Here is a 24,383-nt window from a genome sequence, read left to right as displayed (position 1 = left end):
TTATATATTATTTATTTATTTTTGTAGATAACCAACATAAAGATTACAAACTAAATTTAGATGTAATAAATTTAATAAGTAGGTATAGGCTTAAAAGTGTGAACTAAATAAAATACAAATAGAAAAATAGAGTCTCATAACCACTGTATTATATTTGATTTATTGAAATAAAAATACAAGAAATATTGACAAATCAATTAAAATAAAAATGTAATTAATTATTTATTAAACACTAATATATTTTTTGTTTTGAACACGGCTACAGAACGAAACGATAAACAATACGGTTCAACACGACAATATTATGTACAAAATACTGTTTTGAATTTTTGTTCAGTCCATTTCTGACGGTCAAACGGTATTAATAGATAATAAACGTACGACGTCAGCGCACGAGCCATAACCAAGATCAGTCACCGATCACCATGCTACAGCAATCCTCGGAACTGTTGGACAGGAACCAGCTGTTGATCTGCACTGCAAGTACGGAGGAGCCATAGCCGGCGACGACAGCAGCACGGATGCTGCAGCTTCCAATAGCTCACCTACGCCGGGACTCGGCATTGTGGAACGCCTACACGCGTGGCTGGGATGAACCAGTCTTCAAAAGGGAAACAAGCTGCGACCCAGTGGCAGGAGCGGGTAGCAGAACCTGTGCAACGGTCAGCAGCTTCCGCAGCCCAAGACACGGCGTATAGTCGACCAGCGCACCTCGAACAACACCACCGTAAACCCGTCCACCACACCGTCCGCTTACACCAACACCACCTATACCGCCTGCGAAAACAGTCGTCGCCGCACCACCACCGAAGTTGGATAAACGCAACTACTACCAACAGATGAACTGGAAAAAGATGATGGAACACCATGTCAAAACTTCACAGCAGTCCCGGTTAACGAAACATACCCCTTTCTGCATCCACAAAAACCACACCCGCGAGCTATGAACTAAGGAAGCTTTGGAGCCGTTCCACAAAGAAGTCACGGTACTGGAAGTATCAGACACTCCCGAAACAACCGGAACCCCGGATCAAAAAACTGCTCCTCCTTCTCCCCGCCGACGGATTCCTAACTGGAAGTACCAAATACCTCTGGTATCATATTAAATTTTTATTTCCGTTTCTGAAAGGTATAAACTATATAGTAGATTTACTACAATTTTATTGGAGGGGGTATAATCTTCCGTGTTACACTGTGTTTGCGCTGTGTATCATTCATTCCCCGTCTTTCCGACTTCATGGTAAGACCCACCCGGGCAGCCTTACGCGAATAGGAAAGGCGGCCTCCTAGCGCACAATTTATCGGGCGGTTTGTGAATCAGTGGTGCAATAGTTGGAGTAATTTTGGCAATTGCATTGGTTGAAAAACAGTTCGATAAATTTCCTTCTCCTTCATTTTGCCAGTGCGTCAAACCTTAAATACCCCACTGCATGGATATGGAGGTAACTTTCTACACAGCAAGTCCCCCAACTTCACCTCGACGGGTATAGGCACCGCCGGGGTCACGTTCGCTGTAATTAACCGGAGTACGTGCCCACGGACAAGTGACTCACCTGACCGACACCCTATCAACGAACTCACCGCCCACACTAAAGGAACTAGTATATCTTTAAATACAATTTTTATATATCATTACCTACTTAAAATACAATAATAATATGTTATAAGCAAACATTAAATCATTTTTATTCAAATCATTATTTAATATAAGATGCTACATCAATTGAAATTCACAATTTACTAGATAGTATATTAATCACTATTTGTAGATTATTTTACTTGAATTATTTCTATAAATTATAAATGTAGATAATTTAATATTAACTACTAAAATGTTCAAATCACGAAAGCTTCCAAGCCCACTACATGGGATTTTTATTCACAGTAGGTTCATAAAATTAAATAGCTCAAAATCGATCTAATCTTTTGAATTTTGGTTTCGATGTATCAATATTTTCAGAAAAATTACCTATTACATAATGTACAGTAGATACAGAGGTTTTTGTTAAGAAACAAAAGTTTGTATTGCTACGGGACACTCCACAAGTAGTACAAAAAAATCCTAAAATGAAAATATGGTTTAAATATTTCAAAAAACAGATATTCAATAAATTAATTATTGAAAGAAAAAGTAGAGGTGAGTGTGGTTGGTGAATCACTCTGTATCACTATATACCTACAATCTACATCATATCATAACAATATCCAGTCTCTAAAGAATTACTGTACTCATGCGCGAACAAACATAAATGTATCAGAATAATCAAATTTAATTTAATTAAACGCATTCTACGCCAGATGTTAGCAGAACAAACGATAAAGAATAGTATATAATTCGACCGATTGATTTCCGCGTAATTTGAATAATTGCAAATGTGCTTTTGAATGAAACGCGATGGGCATGTAATAGTTACACTGTAACCGGGAGCGGGGCAGACGTATAGTTGCCATTGTTTTGCTCGGTGGAGTGTTAAAATAATTATACAATCGTATGGCAATATGTCGAAATCAGTCCAACGACGGACGGCCGTTCTACCACACGTTTGATGGTCTGATAATCGTTTCGACAAAGCTATCAATTTAACGGTTAGCAGAGATGAGGACTATACAATATATGCCCGTACATTTCAATTACAGCTGTAAATCCAGTAATAGTGATGGAAACTGTAATATATTGTACCTTTGTATCTATATATATAGTGATTAACTGAAAACCAATTTTTTTTAACGATTCACATCCATTACGCGCAATGATGATAACGCGCGCGGTTCTGTCAGTCATTAAAAAAAAAAAAAAAAAAAAAAAACTGTCCGAAATCGTTTTCCGTCTAGCTAATACTACGCGATTTGCAAAAGGTAGCTTTCAATGCATAAAATGACAAACGATATCCTTAGTCACTATCTACGAGTTTTTTTTTGAAAATATTACACAGGAATCGTGGATGTAAAGTAATACCGTTCAATACTTTTTATTATAACCTTTTGAAGTTTCAAGAAATGCAATTTTTATTTTTCGAAATACATGATTTAAATACATATACTATCGACTATCGGCATGCACTTTATATTCACGCAATTCCAGAAAATATAATTTCTGATGAAAAAAAGAGCGTATGCGTTGAATCGGTTTTCAATGAAAAAGTGTCTATACTTTTAAATAAATATATTTTTAAAACATTTTTTTTTTTATCATTACACAATCTTTCACTAGGCAAATTGTTATTCAAAGAATATTATAATCTATAATATCTCATAGACTTTCAACTGAAACTGTAGTCGATAGGATTAGGCGTTAGGTACCCATGATTAGAATAGGCAGGTGTAGCAAGATTGAATCCCGCTCCGATGGGTTTTCGGCGGCGCTTTGATTAGCATGGCCGTCAAATCTTTTGCATTTTTTCCCCCTTTTTTATCTATGCTATTATTATTGTATTATATATTTTTCATACTGATAGACACACAAAACCATTTGCCATTATGATTTAATTTTAAAAATAATTTTTATACTAACTACTAAACTAATATCGTAGTTCAATAATGCTACATTATGTATGCATGTATGTTACTTTAATTTCAAATTGCAAATTTTATGCATGTCTATGATGTAATGCATTTTATTATAATTGTGTCAAGTGAAACTATAGAAAATAATATAATATTATTGCTAAAAAACGCAGAACTCAATCTGAATGTAATGGTATGCAAATTTTATATTTATTATTATTCCCTATATGTATTATATATAAATATATAATATTGTTTTAATGTATTACATGATAGGTATAATATACAATTATAATAAATACAACAGACCGACAAGGCTGTATACATGCATATGTTTAAGATTTTACAGTGAATAGTTATACTTGCTCACTTATAGTAAGTTATTATTTCAGTCACTTGAGTACCTTACCTTACAATACACTGAAATAAAAATACACCATTTTGTTTTATTGTATACTATTATATTATACTGTATGGTTTTTTTTGTGTAATATTTATAATATTCATATTTATTTATTATTACTACTATAAATATATTATTACCATTTTACTAATATTGTAATATATTGGTAACTGATGTTAAGTTTAATTTTACTTTATAAATTATAATGCATGATAATTTTCTTAATTATTTACAACATATACATTTTATTTTACTATACATACATATTTTCTGTACACAACAGTAGGTACTTTATATTTCTTTATACGTGATTAATATTATGTTTTACAATAGTGCAAACACATGAGAAAACTATAAGACAACATATATAATGTGATACATTTAATTAATTTATTATGAACCATAATATATGTTTTTTAAAAACTATGGAATTGTATACCTTTATTATATTATATAACACTCTGATACACTACAGCAGATGTCTCTATTGGTAATTTATACCATTTGATGATTGAAGCTCAAGTGTATGTGACATTTTGATTTCATTTACTACGAGCACATCGTCCGCAATCCGACGCAGTAGTTACACATAAAGCAATTTGAGATTTTAGTAAATAAAAAATTCTGATTTAATTTGTTGAGTGCCCACGTAGTCCGCGATCCAACGCAGTCGGATTGCCTACCTGCTATGTTTAGATGTGTGTAAGTTGAACTTTCTCCCATGATTATGGAATAATTGATACTCAAATATGGCATTCGAGATTTTTCTCCGACAAAATAACGTCAGACTTTCGACGTCAGGAGGCATAACAATCCGCCGTAGGCGAATTACCTAGCACAGGTATCGATTTGCATCGGTTAAGGACTGATAGCTAGACACTCAATTACTATTTTTCGTACTTATTTATTTTGTATTTATATATTCAAAGAAGAACTGGGCAAGCCTCGAGACAAACTTTTATACCGAATGATAACTGATAATAATAATAGGTAACTAATGATATCTCATATTATTTTTTATATTTTTTTCAATTATTAATATATTAAATAAATTAATATAATAAATAACATAATAATAACTAATGCAATCGACTTTTGCATATTTTTTAGTGACCGATTTCTAGAAACCCGATTACCATTTACAACCAAATTTCCCGCGAAACGATTTTCACTCTACCACCTCGAAGGCTCCTTCTACAAGCCCGAGATCGAGGTACACCAGCCGCTTCATGCGTTTTATGCAAAGAGTAATTACTCTATGGTTTCATACTTTCATGTTTCATGTAGTATTTCACTGTTTATTACTTTGTATAGTACACAAAAACAAACCAGCCATATTGTGCTTACGTTACAAAGCAACGTTGATTATGAAACACTATAATAGCGTCCCCAAAACGTTATGATTTATGAAACATAAATTGCACAGTGGGTACAGGGTTGGCGGTGATCAGTTTACGTTAGGTGGCGAGTCAGGCACATACTACTCAGTGTGTCAGATATATTTAATTCAGTGTAAATTGATTGTTCATTTCTGTCGAATTAGTTTTAAAAGCTAGGTAGACCGCCGACGCTGCAGATTTGCTTATGAATTGAGGTAGGTACACTAAAAGTCTAAAACCGGTCAAATACACTTGTATTAAAGTGTCGGATTTTGTATTTGTTTATCGTTTCCTGAGCGAAGCCAGAATACTTAGCAAGCTTAATAAAAATAAAATTATTTTATTTACTGGCTGAATATAAATCGGTTGTTAATGTTAAATGAAAACGAACAGAATAACATTGACTATTCACTAAGATACTAAGATTATTTATTGGCATGATATCAGTACCTTATTTGGAACTATAATATTTATTCATTGTATTTATCAAATATCAAGAGTTAATTATATTTTTATAATGCATCATAAGGTGTATCATGTATTGAGTTCAGATGAAGAATAGTCGATCTTTGGAAGCGATAGCGAAGAGTCACAGTCCGTGAAAAATACATCTTGGGCCAGTTTGTGTCCAGAGCCGGCAGTAGCAGAGTCATTTGCGCTCTGGGCGAGTAAACAATTATGCGCCAATCCACAAGTAAATAGTAGTCGTAGTTTTAACATTATATCATTGAGACGCCTCGCTTTCAACAAGAGCCCTGGGCTTATGCCCAGGTCGCCCACCCCTAACACCGATCCTGCGACGGTGTGACTTACCGAAAACTATACATGCTAAATTAATTAATGACTCAATTTTAACACAGGTAGTACAACCAATGACGGCCAGAAACTCTAAAATTAAATTTCGTAGTAGTGACGGAATTAAGCGTCACTCGAGCTGTAACTCGAAGGAGGTTCATATAGATTTCTCGTGCGGCGATGTAAAAAATCGAAGTATGGTCTTTAACAACAGCGATAGATATGATGTCAATCGAATAAAACACGAAAAATTGTCCATCAATAAATCTAAAATTATAAAGAAGAAACAAATTATAAATTTGTACTCAGACAGCATGAACAAGGTAAAAAATTCGGCACCTTCTGTTAGGAAACCGTCGTCTTTTTTTAATCGTCAGGCGAAACAAAGGGAAATAGACCGAACCAACTACATCTTATTACAAAAGTTGTTACACGTGAAAGCATCCGTTAAGACTTTTCGCTAATTTAAAAGTAAGAAACATTATTATCTTTGAATGATAAGCAAATAACATATAAATGTATGTAGGTAAAAATGGGTGCTAACACTGTTTGACATCTAGCATCTGGGGACTGGCAGCTGATCGTCTATAGCAATCGGTGGCTAGTGAGTCTGGATACATAAACTATATTTGTTTATAATTAATAAATAATTCGTTGGTTAAAAGTTTATTTATTTATTTATTTTGTTTTCTATAAGAATCAAAAACACATTTTTAAATAATTTAACTTATAGTTTTGTATATAGCAGATTGTGTATTTTCATAGTTAATTAGCCATTATGTATTATTTATATTTAAATTTATTAGAATTATATTTCATTGAGTTTTTTGGATTTAGTTAGGTTTCATGTAGATTTCGGTTAATTTTGTAACTATAGATATTTATAAATTAAATGATTAGGCAACCCATGTCCTGGGCTAGCCTATATAGCCAGCTATAGCTTATATATGCATTAATATATTCATATACAATATATTTATTATTGATGAATAAATATATTCATAGACAATATATCTATTGTTGATGAATAAATATATTCATAGACAATATATCTATTGTTGATGAATAAATATGTTCATAGACAATATATCTATTGTTGATGACAGGCACGTAAAGAAAAAAAATTGTTGGGGGTTTACAAAATTTAGCTATTAAAAGTGGGCATACGTATATGTGAACGGTTACTTAGTAATAATCATAATATAATATAACATATTATGATATGTGTTTTTTTTTTATTTTCGTGTCTGTCATCACGTTTTGGAGTAGTAATAATGCTTTGATTTTTTACTTCAGTTCCTCTTTGAAAAGGAAAATTCGTCTAGTTGGTACTTCGGGGGGTCAAAAGTAAAAAATTTCCATTAGTATTCAAAAGCGTCAGGAAAAACCCTGAAAAAATAACGGAAAAATGTGAATTTTTACACATAACCATTTTTCAACCAAATCGATTTTTTGATTTTGCTGTTACTCAAAAACGAATCATTGTAAATACTTGAAATTTTCACCAAATGCTTATATTAGTGTTATTTATTAACGATTAAATTTTCAATATATTTAGAATTTTTTTAAACTATTTATAAACCATTGAAATTTTTGATTTTTCTAAATTTTTTTTCTTCAAATGCCGATAAAGAAAATTTGGCTTTCCAAAAATCTTTAAAATTTAATACAAGGTTTATTATAAGTTGTACTTATCGTGGTAAAAAAAAATCAAAAATCGTTAGTCATAATTTTTGTTTATAGCATTTAAAGTTCAAATGTTTATGAAATATATCAAATTGGAACTTTTTGCGGTTCCGTGTTTACTGCTTACCCGCAGCCAACTGTGGTTAGGTACTACTTGTTTACAAATCAAGAAAGTAAAAAATTTAAATATTCTTTTAATTAACAAATTATAACATAACATAACATACAAATTTTTTTTTCAATATAATTTTTTCCAATAATTCATTAAAATACTATTATTTTTTTCATTACATTTTAAAATTAATTTAGATAAAATATTTTACGCTCATAAGACGTGCCGCTCCCGGGCATGTGCATGTGCCTACCTGTGCGCTCCCTCCCTAAATACGAGCCTGGGTGATATACAAAAAAAAGTAATTTATACAAATCGAGTAAAGTTTTCAATATACTTGTTGATCACATTTTAAATGTTTGAACCAAAACTATTGGAAATATATGTAATAAACTATCTTTATTTGTTAAATTAAATTTTTTGATATACACATGTAGATTTTAATTTTTCTTATACAAATGACAATTTAAAACAAATTTAGAAATTTTTTTTTGTAACAGTAGAAAAATATTAATAGAATTCTTAATGGAGTAGGAGTATATTGGCGGGTTGAATGTTGTACTATTAAAGAAATGGCTAGAGACTATTTTATTTTGGAAAAGAGGGCTGGGGTACTTTTAATAATATATTTATTATGTATAATTAAAAGAATGTGCTGGTTTTCAGCTGGATATTCCACTTTTATATACAAATATATGAAAGTCATGACGTTTTGCTTTTTTGTCATTTAAATAAATAATTTGGAAAGTTAGTGGTTACTCTCAAAAACTATATAAATCGTCACCAATATTACCGTTCGTCTTTTTTTTTAATTTGAGTGATTGCGTGGGTATTGAAATTAATTTTGTTTAGTAACAAAAATAGTCTGAATATAATATCAGGCTAATTTTTAAATAGTATTGAAACACAACATGGAAATGCAGTTTTAATTTTTTTTTCGTTTTAATGTTGTTAAAGTTAATATCAAGGAAGGGAGACTACATTTTGTGTGTCTCTGTTGTTGTCATTCGAGATATGATCATGTACGATAGATTCGTAGATTCGTAATTTATTGTTTAATTATTAACAACATCAGTTATGGTACCGTTTTGGATTGTTTAATTGTAGTCTGTTCTACTGTCTAAGCTGTATCCCTGCAAAGGGTCAACGTATTAACTGTGGTTAGGATGACAGATAATTATAGTGTTAAGAGGGTGTGACACCCACATGTGTTGTCAAACGTACAACATAGCCAATTTCCGTTCTATAGAACTCATTTTGTAGTATTATCTTTAATATTAGACTTATGCAATTAATTAAAATTTGATAATTAAGGTAATGTCATTGTATGTGTTCTCTCGTTAGTTTTTTACAATATTTTAATTTTTTTACGAGTATGAACAATAAAATATAATCATGACCATGTAAAATATTAAATGTTTAATAAAAGTAAAAAAAAAAAAAGATCGCTCGAACTAAAATCATTGTTATTCTAAAATCTAAACTCTCGAGATCTACGGCCATCGAATGTAATGAAGATGTCGAAGTGTCTTATATCTAAACTGTATTGTGATTTATGACTGTTTACTTAATGCAAATTTGACCTCATCGTAAAGCATATTCAACTTTTTGCGGCATTATTGAAAACCATATTAATCATAGTTTAGATATGATATTATTTATATCATACTATAATATAGTGTAAAAATATGCCTATATAGAATTACGAATGTAGTTATACAGGAATAATATTGTGCTGTGTATGAACTACTTATTGTTTTTAAACTATTTTTATTTTAAATACGATAAATTAATAGCTGAACTACCAAAAAATATATAAATATTTTTACTGAAATAACTATTTAAAAATCAATTAACAACAAAATGTAATCGCATTGAAAATACGAATGCTCGTATTGGTATTATGTTTAATATTTTATAGTATTTGTAAAAATTTCACGATAAAAAAGATAATAATTCATTTTATTTCCGATATGAAAATTAACTTTGTGAATGCCATAAAATGAACATTAACATTTTTTTTATGTATATATATTTGCCAATTTTGTACACAAGTTATGAGCTAAGCTTAACAACAGAAAATACTTTTCAATTTAGAAAGGCTTTTGTTAGTCTGCGTTTGGAGGTTTAATGTACTGCAACGAAAATCTCCTTATTCTCTTTTACCGATATATATATATATATATATATATTATACATATAAACACACACACAATATATATAATACATAATATTATATGTGTTCTTCGCGAGTTGATTTATTTGAAGAATATATTATTTTAAATAGTCTTGAAAAGAATGTTTTCGTTAACTTTTTATTCTTTTTCGTAATTGTAATCGCCGAAAAAACTATCTTTTGGATATACAACAAAATATAAAATATAATATAAGTATATATTATGGTATACTATTTATAACCGAATTGTTTTCGTATAATTTTATCTCTATAAATAGTATATTATACACTAACCGTATCTTTAAGTTACGTTTTTTTTTCTAACGCCACGTCTCTCTATAACAGTTTTTAAACATCGTTTTTATTAAGTAGTCCGGGAAAAATTACCTCTCGTTTATCCGGCAAAGTCATTAGTCCTTCCCGACAAATAAACATGGACTAAGTGAGGAGCCTTGGGTATAAAAAAAAATAAAAATAAAATAAAAAATAAAAAGGTATGACCGAATTGTTTTTAAAATTATTATTACTCTCTCCGGGGACCCGGACGCTAATTAAGAGTTTTTAAAATTTTTTTTTTAAGAAAACACTGGTAAAGCTGGGAAAACTCATAGCCGTGTACCTACCTATATTATATTATATCTACCCGGTATTAAATTGCACTCCGCGTGTATACGACTTATGAAGAAGTGTTGAAAGTTATTGCAAACAAGTCCTGGTAATTTCAATTTTATCGTTCTATGCTTTTTTTTCTTTTTTAATCCACTTACCCACAAAGACTAATGTCATGAACTTAAATTCTTTACCAAACATTGCGTGTAGACGCGCTTCACGATTGATCCATTTTCCTTCGGCCAATGCGATAGTTCAACGTAATTTATCGACACCGTTGCATTTGTCATTTCGGGCGATCTATTTTTGTTTTCCGCTTAGACTAACCTAAATCCAATCCAGAAATAGACTGATACGTTTTATAGTATAAATATATAAACACGCACCACACAAACAACGTTTCACCTAAGTCCTAACCGACTTAACATAACCACATATTAGTCCATTTTGATTTTAATACGACCAAACGATTAAGAATTGAGTAAACAATAGGTAAAGGTATTATTTTTATTAAATACAACGATACGATTGAAACATGAGTTAGGTACATATGTTTTACGAAGGCCATGTATTATATTATATAAATTTACATTATTACAGAATATAGATAACAAAAAAATCAAATGTTGTTTCCATCACAGGAATGAAAGTAGATTAATATTAACTTGATATATTTTGAATTTTTACTGCATGCTGCGAGGCATATAATATTTTTCAGTTATAATTAAATTGGAATTTTCATTATTATTCAAGAATTCAATTTGCATACTATTTTAAATTTAAACTATTTATGGAACTTTTATAAATGAACATTTACATTTAAAATTTAACATAAAAAATGTGATACTTTGTAAGTCGTTACTTTGAGAGTTATTTACTAAAAATGATTATAAACCATAAAATAGTTAATGGATTTAATGTACAACAAACGTGATATTATTAAAGGTATCTATATCATAGACATATTAGACATAAATATTATAATTGAATAAATGTTTAATTTTTTTTGCATTATATTGAATGTTGAATGTTAAATGTACAGATCAAATATGATGTTAATTACCTTCATGAATATAAATGTGTAATAGGTTGTTTTAGATTTGACATATTGATGTCAATTTGCATACTGATGATATTGTCCAGTATATTATATATTTTTAATATTAGTATTATATTACGATATAATTTATGAATTATAGTAAAGTTGTATAATAATAAATATAGGTAATGCAATAATTCCCGTTAAATAATAATATATATAATACACGAGTATTATAAGTATATTGTATTCATCCTAAAATAAAAATATATAACCGAGTACATCATATTACTATTAAAACATTTATATTATTTTAAATTTTAAATGTAAACCATACATAAGAGAGCATTGGAATTAATTGTTTTAGCAAAGTAAACATTTTGTATTATGTATCTACTACCTATATATAATATGTTATAGCAGTGTAGTGTCATTATTTCATTACACGTAATTGACTAATTTGTACAATAAAACATTTAAATGGGCTAACCAAAACTTAAGTAAATTTGGCGATTGACGTGAATAGTTGTATGTCTTAGGCTTATTTAATTATTATTATTTTTTTTTATATTACTAGTAAGTCTCTATATTAGTTTATCTTTAGACTTCTCGGTGGGTTTCCTGGGATGTTAGTAGAGTTATGGGCATTGATCAGAAAATTTGAATGGTTTTCCAGGTGGGAACGAAATAGCTTTTAGCGTGATGTTGAAACTTTTGAGACTGTTTGAATATTTAGATCTAAGTGCAGCGTGTGGTTTGATACGTAGAAGGACACGTTTGTAACCATACGTAATGTTATTGATTGTACAATTTTTATTTGTTTTGTTAGTAGCACTCCATAATTGGAAGCCGTAAGACCACATTGGTTTTAGTAAAGTTTTACATAGCAAGAGTTTGTTTTTTAAGATAATTTTAAAATGTTTTTCAAGAAGGGTGTAAATGGACTTGCGTCTGGTGTTTTACAGAATTCGTTTTTGTTTAATATTCTCTACCCACGTTAGTCGTTTGTTTAGCGTTAATCCTAAATATCAGACATTGGAGTTTGGTGGAATGATTTTATTGTTCAGAAATACTGGGGGAACTATATTTTGTTTAAAACTAAAAGTAATGTATAAAGACTTTTCGTTGTTGATTTTTATTTTTCATTTAGTATACCATATGTAATTCTATCTCACTTAGATGATTTTATAGGCGCTGGGAGGAAGTTTGCGGGATATCATGTGAAGTAAAAATAATTTTGTCGTCTGTAAATTTTCCGACAGTGGTGTGTGTTAAACACGGAGTGGGAGAGAGTGGTAGTTTGTATATACATATTGTATAGGACGGGAGACGGAATTGAACCTTGGGGGACACCAGATAGTATAGCACTAGGATCGGGAGATAAATATGAGATGTCCGAGCCTACCTTTATAACGAAATTACTATTTTCTAAGTATGACTTGAAAAAAAAGAAATGAAGAGGAGGTAGAAGTTCTTTTAGTTTAAATAAAAGGTCAGAGTGCCATACCTTGTCAAATGCTTGGGTAACGTGTAAAAGAACACCTGAGCAGTAGGTATGGTTTTTTTTTTCAAATTTATAGACAATAGAGTCCAGTTATGTGATGTACTTGGTATATGGTAGATTATTTGTTGCGAAAACCGAATTGGGTGTTTAATCTGTCGATATTACGATAACGGTGCCACTAATGACTGCCCACCGGCCGATAGCTGGATGTGTCCGGCAATGCGAGTAATTTAATTTGGTAATTATATAATTGTTGTTTGTTGAAAAACAGTGGAAAGTTTAGGTTTATTTATTTTTTTTAAAACAACCAATTGAAGAGTTTTTCATTTCGCGTACAATGATGTAAAATTGTAAAATAAAACACTATGATACTACACTAGATGGAGTATCAAAGATACAATATACGAAACGACTTACAACGCTTATTGTAGTGGACGACGTACGCTGTGCAACTTGGCTACTTGGTGACCTAGTAATATATTATATAATAATATTTATAAAATCACATATTATACACATATAGCTGTTAATGTCCACAGTTAGCGAATGTTTACAGTTACCGGTGAATGTCGGTATTTACGTAATAATATTCAATTTGGTGAATGTTTATATTGTTTTCTTTAAATGTAATCTGACTAGATTTTTTATATACTAAAATAGTTAAATACATACTTGAAATATTTTATTTGCAGTATTAGATATTATATAAGATAATAATTTTTATAAATAAGCTACCAAAAATGGTGTTATAAATCAATTATACACCACAAATTATTTTTTGGTATGCAAAGAAAATTTAATTTCAAACGCTGATACACTAGGAGATTAATACATTTATTTAAAGCAAGTTTTGTGCATCAGATTCAGCAATTGGACGGTAAAAACAAATGCAATGTAATTTCAAATCAAAGAGCACTACAAAAATGTGTGGTTGTAGAAAAGTTGGCGTTTTATGTATTACAAAATGGTCAAAATACCAAAACAGTTAGGTTAGGTCATGTTATGTCATTTTGCAATAAGTAGTTTCCAGTATTTTTTTTAAAAATAATTATCTTTGCAAGGTAAAATAATCATAAATTGAACTATTAATATAACATTGTTTAATAATAATAATTCGTGGATTAAATTAAACACGTTGATTTTTTTTTATATTGTCTATAGTTTATATTATATTATGACGATGACGTACGAATACAAATGTCAATATTAAACAAACCATGTTGTGTATGTCAAACATTGACCAAAATTATGTGTACTGCGAATATTTACAGTAACATACAACTTTTTTCTTCGACCACACAGTTAAATTTTCTATCGCGCAAGACCAGTATTACACAATTATGAAAGGTTGTAAGAATAAATTATAATGACGGTATCTATTTTAATTTAAGTTTGTTATTATTTACTTTTTAGATTTTTAGAAAGGCTTTTATTATTACTATTTTGCTATTTTTTAATCACGTAAATTTTTTTTCATTTCATATAAAATACCTTTACACATTTTAAAAGAATAAATTGTATTTAATAAAAAATAAAGAATATAATTTAAGTTAATTTACTAATATAATATTATTTTATTAAAAATATGCATGATATATTAATATTATTAAGAATATCTTGTATTAATATATAAATATATATTATATACATTATACACATAGGTATAATGTAACGAACGCATATATTTTAGAGTAAATAAATGTATATTACTCCATAGAAAATTAGATAAATTGTTTTATAGCACTATAGCTTCAGCCTATATAGCTGATATTAAGTGACTGAAAAAATTACGGTGCTTTACATTTAGTATAATATTATGATTTCATTTAATTATTTGATATTTCAATATTCAAATTTATACCCTAGATTATCACAATAAAAAATGTTAATGAACCTAATGGCCAATAGGTATTTGTAAACGTGAGTAAAAAAAAATTTATTTAACTTATTTAAATTAAGTGCAGATAATTCTATATTTACTTTTGATCTACTCCATCATACAAAAATTATTTATAACTTAAATTTATTATTTATAAAGACTAGTACACTATAAACATGATTCTCGAAATAAAATAATTTATGCACTAAATTATTGAAAAGTCGGAAACTTATTAAAAATAATAGACGGACACTTTAATTATCTAATATAAACTTAAAGTGTGTGCAATTTTAAAATACAAGTATAAAAGTATACAGTTTTCATATCTGGCTTTGCTAAATGAGTATCAAATATATTATAACGTAATATCTTATTTCAATGTAAACGATGAAAAAAAACTCACTTTCATAATTTGTACTTTTTTAAATTTAGTAAGACGTTGAAAAAAATCGGCAATAACGACAGGAGAGTCGTCGAATGTCGTTTATTATATTTTATAACTGTATGCTATATATTATAACGAGCTTAATTCATTATTTACATTTCTAGAATTTGTACACGGATAAATATAATTGTATTTAAACTTGCATGTAACTAAGAATAATTATAATAATTTTAGATTTTTATATTTTAAACACGAATAGACTTGAGATAAATCCTATGTTCTCAAAATTGAATATAATGTAAAATATTTGAAAATAAATTGACACTTACATTATAATAATATTCACATTTACATTTCTTAGCTCGTTATCATAATATTCCTAATTTTTAATATTTAGAATATTTTTTTTTTATTGATTTTGAAATCATAGAATTTCTGATTTTATTACTGGGGCCATTAGAATTATAAAAGTATTGTTATTTATATAATACACTTAATAAAAGAAAAAATGAAAAAAAAAAGTCAGTTTTAAATTCAATGTTAATGTACTTACATTGCAATTTCTGGCTATATTAGATTTAGTATTTTGATTGTTTTAAAGAATTCTAATGTTAATTTCGTTGTCTCGACTTGTTTCAATAAGGTGGCTTGTATTGAATTTCTCTCTTTGTTTTTCGTACTTTCTACACTCCTGATTTTTTAAATTCTTATGTCATTTACTATTACTATTTTTTAATTTTCATTTGAAAATAATAATATTAGGTATAATCCTTATTCTGTGCGTTACGTCAAATTCCACTTAGCGTAATACTATATAGACTAGCGTTTTATAATTTCCAAAGCGAGTTGTAACAGCGGATATATAAAACATTGTGCTATCTATTATATTAAAATATACACATAGTATTATGTGCAATCAGTAGGTACTGTAAAATATATTTGTGTATATTTTTACTTACCAGCTAATGTGTGCAAAGACGATGCGATCAGTGTCTTCTGATCTTTGTAGAAGTGTCCACTGAATGAAAAAACACATCCAGCCAACATAAGGCACAGGCTGATGCTGACTAACGGAGTGCACCATCTGTAGAAAAAGCAAGTAAAAAAATTCATTAAATTGATAAAATTAATCACGATGCATAAGTAAAATAAAAAAATCGGCTTAATTATAAAATAAGTTTTAATTATTGGAATAGCAATTTATTATACAAAACTATAATATACTTTTTACACTCATATTGTTATATTTTTATTAGTTGTTTATAAAATTAACTTAAAAAATATGATGTGAAAGAAATTATATTACGGCTAATAGGTAACTAAAGAGATATTAATTCTTAAATGTTTAAAAAATATATAATTTTGGAATGTAAGAAGAGAAAAATTTACTAGTAGTTACGCTTACAAATATTATTATAGAATATATTGTAATATTCTACTCTCACAATTATAATTTTTATACAAAATAGAAATTTGAAAATAATATGATGTAATAATTTTAAGCTAAACTTAGTAACTTAGAGAAATGAAAAAATATAGATATTTGAGCTATTTTTTTTGTATACTAAGAATAATAGTTCAATGATAATGATTTCTGAAGATATATGTTGGAAATTAATGCTATGATGATTTGAAAATCTTAATAATTTATACTACAATACAAATATAAAACAAACATTTTAATAACTACTAGTTCAAATTTTAAATTAGGTACATAAAAAATAAAAATATATAATTATATTTACTAAACCATTTATAATAATTCTATAAACAAAAAGGGAGGTCCTCATTTGAGAAAAAAAGAAGATGTACCACTGCAGGATAGTAAAAAAATCTCAATAACTTGAAAATATGATTTTTAAGTATATTTAAATATCTCAAAAACAGAATTTCAATACAGTAATTATTTAATGAAAAATTGGAGCAAGTATGATTGGTGAATCACTAATATATCTAGAAGTTTTACTCTTTTACTTTCTGATATTTAGCTGTCACCATTATAGATAGTGTAATTAATGAACGAAAATAATAATTAAATTAAATGCATGGTAGAACTGTCGAATAAGTTTTATTTTTGTATATCGTTATTATTATGTGCTTTGTTCTATTTGTATTTTATTTGGATATTTTCATTTCACGAAAATTCATCATGAATGTTCATGGATATTTTTAAATTGGCACAAAATCAATTAATTAATATATAGGAAGGTCATAAAACGCCATCATCATCGCGTTTAAAAGTTTTAAGCGTCGGGTTGTTGAGAACAACACCCAGTGATACTGGAACTTTATAGACACAGAGGTTTATGATGTTTGTTTATTGTTTATTTTTAAATCAGTGTTTTTCCGTCATTAATTGGCATTTTATATAATGCTTAAGTTTTGTAGGTACTGATTTCGCTATAAATGACTTATAGTGGAACTCCCCGTCCTTCTGATAATTATTTTCAGACTTTTGTGTGCAAGTCACAGAAGAAACAATTGAATCGTTCAACCAACGATATATATTTATATGTTTTTACTGTATGTTTGTGTATTATATAGGGAATAAAGGAAAGTTTCATCAACACGGTCGATTTGGAACAATTATTATACGCGACAACAGTTTCGAAAATCGAATTTCGTCCGCCATTGTTTTTGGTGCCAAACACCAAGTACCTACTATATATCATATAACTGCAGATATATAGTTGATTTTTAATTTACTTTGATAATCAGAATGCGGTGTAGTGTTTCATTTTAAAAACTGACATCGAACGAATTTATGACAATCCCAATATTTATACTTCCAGACTAAATATTAAAATAATAAATATATAAATATATATTATTGGTGGAATGATTAATTAATACAGTCGGTTGACGTAATTTTATTAGTTATAACTCGGCGTGACTGCAAGACCGAGTTAATTAACGATTTAATCGAAACTTCACATAATATAGACATTAAACGTATGCATTCGCTTAATACATTTAAAACATTTAATTGGAAACAATATGTCATGGTGAATTCGTAGACGTTTGTAATATATTAATGTACAATATGTGCGTTTAGTGACTAATGTGCTACTTTTAAATGATGTAATTAGCAAAAAAATAACTTTTTTTACATTGAAATGTATTTTAAATATTACATTTTCACGTTATACATCACAATATATATTATATACGTGTTCAACTGTTATGGTGTTTTTTACAATAATTTATAAAATATAGAAAGCAATTTGATTGGTAAATTGGTGATTCATTAGAATATTTTTAATATTTCATATAGTTTTATACTAAATGTATTATAATTTATAAGGTGGGTCCAATACAGTGAAAGTATGTAGGAGAAACCGTGCTGTAGAGCGGGATGATGGCCGATAATTTTTTCTTTTTTACTAGTTCATGATTTAAATGTTTATAAAAAAAAAAATTAATCCTAACTGAGGATAAAGAAATCTCATTTAAAACATTGGTTGAATTTTAAGTATTCCAATTGCAAAGCTTGAAAGCGCAGTTTTAAACTGAACTGATATAGTTTTGAAGTTTAGTTTACAAGTTTTCACCGAACATGGTGCTAAAATTATTTTCTAATATATTTAAAATTTGAAAAATTGTATTTATAAATTGTCAGTTTCCATCATCACACTTAAGTGTACATTTTCAGTTCTAAAAATAGTTAGTTAATACATAAAGACATATTAGGAATAATTATAAATGAAGTAAAAATAAAGAACCAATTATTTTATACATTGAGATTAAATATTTATCATAACATTTCAATAATAAACTATTATTTATTATAAAACAAGATTGATTAAATGGATAAGCTAGTTTATAATTGATAAATTATCTAGGAAAATTCTTCCATAGGTGTGGGGATATTTATTTTATTAATAAATTATAATGTAACCGTTGAACACGATAGATTCATTAGAAATTGGAAACTATTGTATAGAAGAAATAAAAATAAAATAAATTTTTGAAACAAAGTTAGATGGACGCCAATTTTGTTCATAGTTTATTATTGAAACTTATAGTGACACGCTGCAATAGTAAATTAAATTAAAAATATTTTTGGCATTTATAAAATTATTGTTTATAACATAAACTATATTTTATATTTTTTTCAGGGGACAGAAGATCTATTTCAAGAATCAAGCTGTGTAAAATAATTTAAAAAAATTGTATGTAAATTTAAGAGTTTTAAATTAATTTTTATAAAATACTATTAGTTATTACTTATTACTGTTTTATCTAACATAGCAAAACCAATATGTTTTACTATCAATTATGTGTTTTATATTATATAAAAAAAAAATAACTACCCTTGACCTAGTGACAAATGACACAATTGCACTACCAAAAAAAGTACAACTACACGCGTACAATTGTAATTTACTCGAGTATTGAATTTCCGTTTTTGTGAAAAAAATCTTAACTAATACATTTTCAATATTGCATTAAATAGATTAAATCTAAATGAGCGAGACATATATAAGACTTGTTCAGTTGTACAATGTTAAATAAAATAACTATAGTCGATGTACAAATCGAACAATTTGTTATATTATACCTATAAATTCCATTAATTTAAAGTATTTAAAATAAGTGTATTTAGTGTCTATTTATAAGAAACAATTAATACATTGCAATATGATAAATAAAATATAAACTAATGAACCAGTTATAAATTAAAAATGTTCACGCCTTTCTGTTTTTATTATCGTATTTCATCATCCTTATAAAATTAAATAAATTGTTAACAATCAAAAGTGATTTTATACATGTTATATATTATTATAATTAAAAATTAAAAACAAATTTAGCAATGCAAATTAAATACATTTAATGATCTAATAGTATTGACAGTAGGATAAGGCTCTTAAATGTATTATAACACGATCAGTCCAATAATAACTGTACGATAAATTAAAAATAGTTATCCAAAAATATTACCATATTTATAGATTAAGTAAATATTTTATGACTTATGACTTGAATCTATGACCATGATATACTTATCAACATGATTTATTGGAAATTATTGACAATCATGACATTGTGACACTCGTCGAGATCAATGGGTTATTTTTGCAATAAATGATACACTTCGACATACAACTTCAAATGATTATTTATAACTTCGAAACAAAGTCTGAGTAACGATTTTTAATTGTACCATAGTTCTTAAATTGGTAAAATATTTAAGTTGAAATACATTTTTTTTAATTTCCCGCGAGACTCGGTAAAGTAAACTTTATCCTGGAATTATAGCATGTATGTGCGTATTTACTAAATATTTAGTAATACAATTATAATGGTAGTGTATAGCCTGACGACTATCAAAAAGAGATGAGTAGTGAGTAGACGGAGAGAGTATTGTATGTATATTATCATTGATAATTGATATGAAGTGAAAATTATTTATTAATAATCAACGTGGCATTATATTTGCAAGCCATGCAAATAGGCAAGATGCACACGGTGTCACTATAATATCATAGTGTAGTATTGTATATATTACCTATATAAAACTATTATTATTTAAATTATTCATCCACTTCTACGGCCATTATATTGGTATTATTTAGAAATTGTTCATTTCAAATATTATAATATACATGTTATGTTTAGATAAATTTGGAATAATGTAACATCCTAGTTAAGCCTCGGTAAAATAGTCGCACTGCATGTTATGGTATTTAGAATACTATATAAATATTTAGTACCTATTGCTGTGGATTATGGTCACTTTGTTTATTGTATTTACATATTATAATGTGTAAACAGAGGCTTGTAAAGTCCAAAATATGCCTAATCGTCTGTTTAGTTTTAGTGGGCTTATAATATAAAATACAATTTAATAAATGTATAATTTATAAGTTCAAAAGTTTTTTTCACCCTTTTATTAATAGTGAAACCACTATCAACTATTGATTTTCAAATGGATCTATATTTAAAATGTACTAAATTAATAAGCCTATTTTTTATGGGTTTTAACGTTCAAACTATTATTTTTCGTTAATTTTTTAGCGCGATAAAGCTTTTAAAAGTTGGGCGGTTTTTAGTTTTTATAATACATATTTCTTGTTTCATAAAATCATATGTAATAAACTCGTCATCGACTGTCGCCGCGTGACAAACGTGTGACTGTAAGTGATAAACTTTGTATCTGTAGTTACTAACGCCTCAGAGCCTTAATAATCTGTAGGACGAATACCTAAAAACCTCAAACCACACAACTTTCAGTAACTATAACTCACTAACGGTTAAATGAAAATTAATAATTTTAAAGTTAAAATTCATAAAAATAACTCTACTATTTTATGATATAGGTTGTTATTTGGAAATCAAAATTTAATAGTGATTTCACTATTAAATATAAGAGTGAAAAAAAAATAAAAATGTCATATGATTTCAGAAAAGCACAAAACTAAACATTTTGAAAAAATGTCAACAATCTTTGAAATAATGAGTATTTAATGATAAAAGAATCACTTTGTATAGTAAAATTTGAAAAATATATTTTATGTAATTAAAAATATACCAACTGATGCAATAGCTTCCTATCCTGACCATCCTAAATACATATCAAAAATAGATACTATATTCTATATATGGAAAATATATATATAAATAAATAGGAAGGGAATAGAAACATGAATTATGTTTACAAGCTAAAATTACCTTTGTTTTTTTAAAAGTTAAAGTATATACAATTTATGAAAATCGGTTAAATAAATTAACAAAGTATTTCTCAAAGAAGCTAGCTGATTAGATCTTTTATTTCCAGCAGTCATAATTTCTAAGTCTACTTACTTAAAACTCTGATATCAAATTAGTCAAAAGAACGACGGCGCGACCAAGTCTGGGTTACCTAAGTGAATTTTTCCGTAATATTCTCGAGCATTCCATCAACATCCACCCATAATTGTTTAACTAAATTCTGAAAGTATACTGAGTGAATTACTACATTACTATGGTTCACTCTAAGAAAACATTGACAAATGGCAATGTGACCGTGACATCGATGACTTGATAGGACTGATGGTGCTTCCACCGGCCACCTGAGCAATATTATTATGACAACGCACAGGGCCGATCATCCGTGGCATCGATGCGTCGCCGTCGTCGTTGTAGTTACGACGCCGTTAATTATTATTATTATTATTCGTATTGTACGCGGTGTACATTAATATTTTTTGGCTGTTCGTAATTATTTTACACAGCACATACACATGCTAATAATTAAAATGATCGCGATTTGACTGATATTTTTTATATTCGGTTCGATTATTAATCTATTACACGCCGAGTTTACCGCGTTTGAACATTATTATAATGTAATATTATATTATAGTATACTATATGGTGTGATACAGTCGACGGTGATACAGTTTGAAGCGTTTTCGGTTGTCCTTTTCATGTCGCTGATCAGGTCAGACTCATTTATATATTTGTTATATGTATATTTTATTATGTTAAAAAAATCACAAAATATGTATTAGTATTTAATATCAATATATTATATTACATTAGAGTGGGTCGACTCGGTAAGGATTATTTGTACTATTATTATTATTTTATTATGTTATATATGTGTTTACGGAATACAGTCCATTATTATTAAAATATTATATAGTGATGGTTGTTTTGTCGTGCCGTACTTGGTCTGCACACATTATCTTCCATTAGACAACGTCTAAGACCACCGTACATCACACGTGCGGATATACGCGTTTACATTAGAAGTGGGTATTTTACGATGTAAAATAATTTTACATCGTAAATAGCTCAAACATAAGTAATCGAAATATTTTTAAAATGTTATCGTAAACATGATAATATTTACAATGATAAATATATATTTTCTGAAAATATCATTAGTATATACGGTTATATTTTGTATTATTTAATTTACACCAAAAAACAAAATTGATTTGGTCGAAAATTGGATTTGCGTTTCTTTTAAATAATTTTTTACTATTAACCTTCAAAGTACCAACCAGATACAATTTTTTACCAGGAACCACCCTCATTTTTGAAAATCAAAGCATTTTTTTCTACCAATGACGTAAAAAAAGAAATACACATCATTGTAAAATTAACACATTTGTCCTTACGTTCAAAATCTAAAATGATAATTATATATTTACTAAAAACATGTATAATACTATAATACATAGTAATATAGATAATTAAATAACCAGCACAACAAAAAATATTGTTATATTTTACAGTGCACACAGTTAACAAGTAGATCCAATTTGGTGATTAAGTATTAAATTTATATTCTTTGTGATCTAGACGAAGACAGACAAAGTAGTACTATTAATTATTGTATCTCACCATAGAAAATAGGTTGGGCATTATCTATAACTGGTCAAGTACAATTTGATTACCAAGAAAAGCTATGAGTTAACTTTTTGCTTTTTCCAAAAAGTTTCCGAGAAATTAAGTGGTTGGGAATTTTTTTTGTTGAAGAATTTAATATTTTTCTAATTAGAGCAATAATAACTAATTAGCATTTAGTAGATAGCTTATTGAACTTCTGAGAATTTGATTTTCGAAATATATGCTCATGTTATTTGATTATTTTAAAGTTGCCCGTCCCAATTTTCACATCATACTGTGACTACGGTCCATACGTTTATGCGGAAATTATTCTAAAGACTACCTGTATACTATATGCAATATCATTTCGTCGAAATGTCTCAATGCGAAAACACTGCGCCAAATAACTCATATTAATATATTATTCTTACCATTGCGCCGTTTTCCGGATGAAATATAATAATAATAATAATAGTAATAATAATGTACAGTATGAAATTATTTGAACGTATTATATCTATATTATGTTGTTATAATGTCTGACGAAAAGAATTCGAAGGAAATACGAATGTAGGACGTAGGTATATATA

General features: G+C 28.2%; 1 protein-coding gene across 1 annotated transcript in view; it reads right to left on the bottom strand.

Moving 5' to 3' along the window:
- Nucleotides 1-24,383, bottom strand: part of LOC132922079 (uncharacterized) — a 191,503-nt gene that overhangs the window by 25,748 nt on the left and 141,372 nt on the right. Inside the window, exon 4 of the mRNA XM_060985408.1 lies at nt 16,431-16,555. Within this exon, the coding sequence (XP_060841391.1) occupies nt 16,431-16,555 (125 nt within the window). The remainder of the gene's footprint in view (nt 1-16,430; nt 16,556-24,383) is intronic.

The sequence above is a fragment of the Rhopalosiphum padi genome, chromosome 1, assembly GCF_020882245.1.
Source record: "Rhopalosiphum padi isolate XX-2018 chromosome 1, ASM2088224v1, whole genome shotgun sequence".
Taxonomy (NCBI): Eukaryota; Metazoa; Arthropoda; class Insecta; order Hemiptera; family Aphididae; genus Rhopalosiphum; species Rhopalosiphum padi.
The sequence above is the reverse complement of the archived record's forward strand: the minus strand, read 5'-3'. Positions and strand labels throughout refer to the sequence as shown.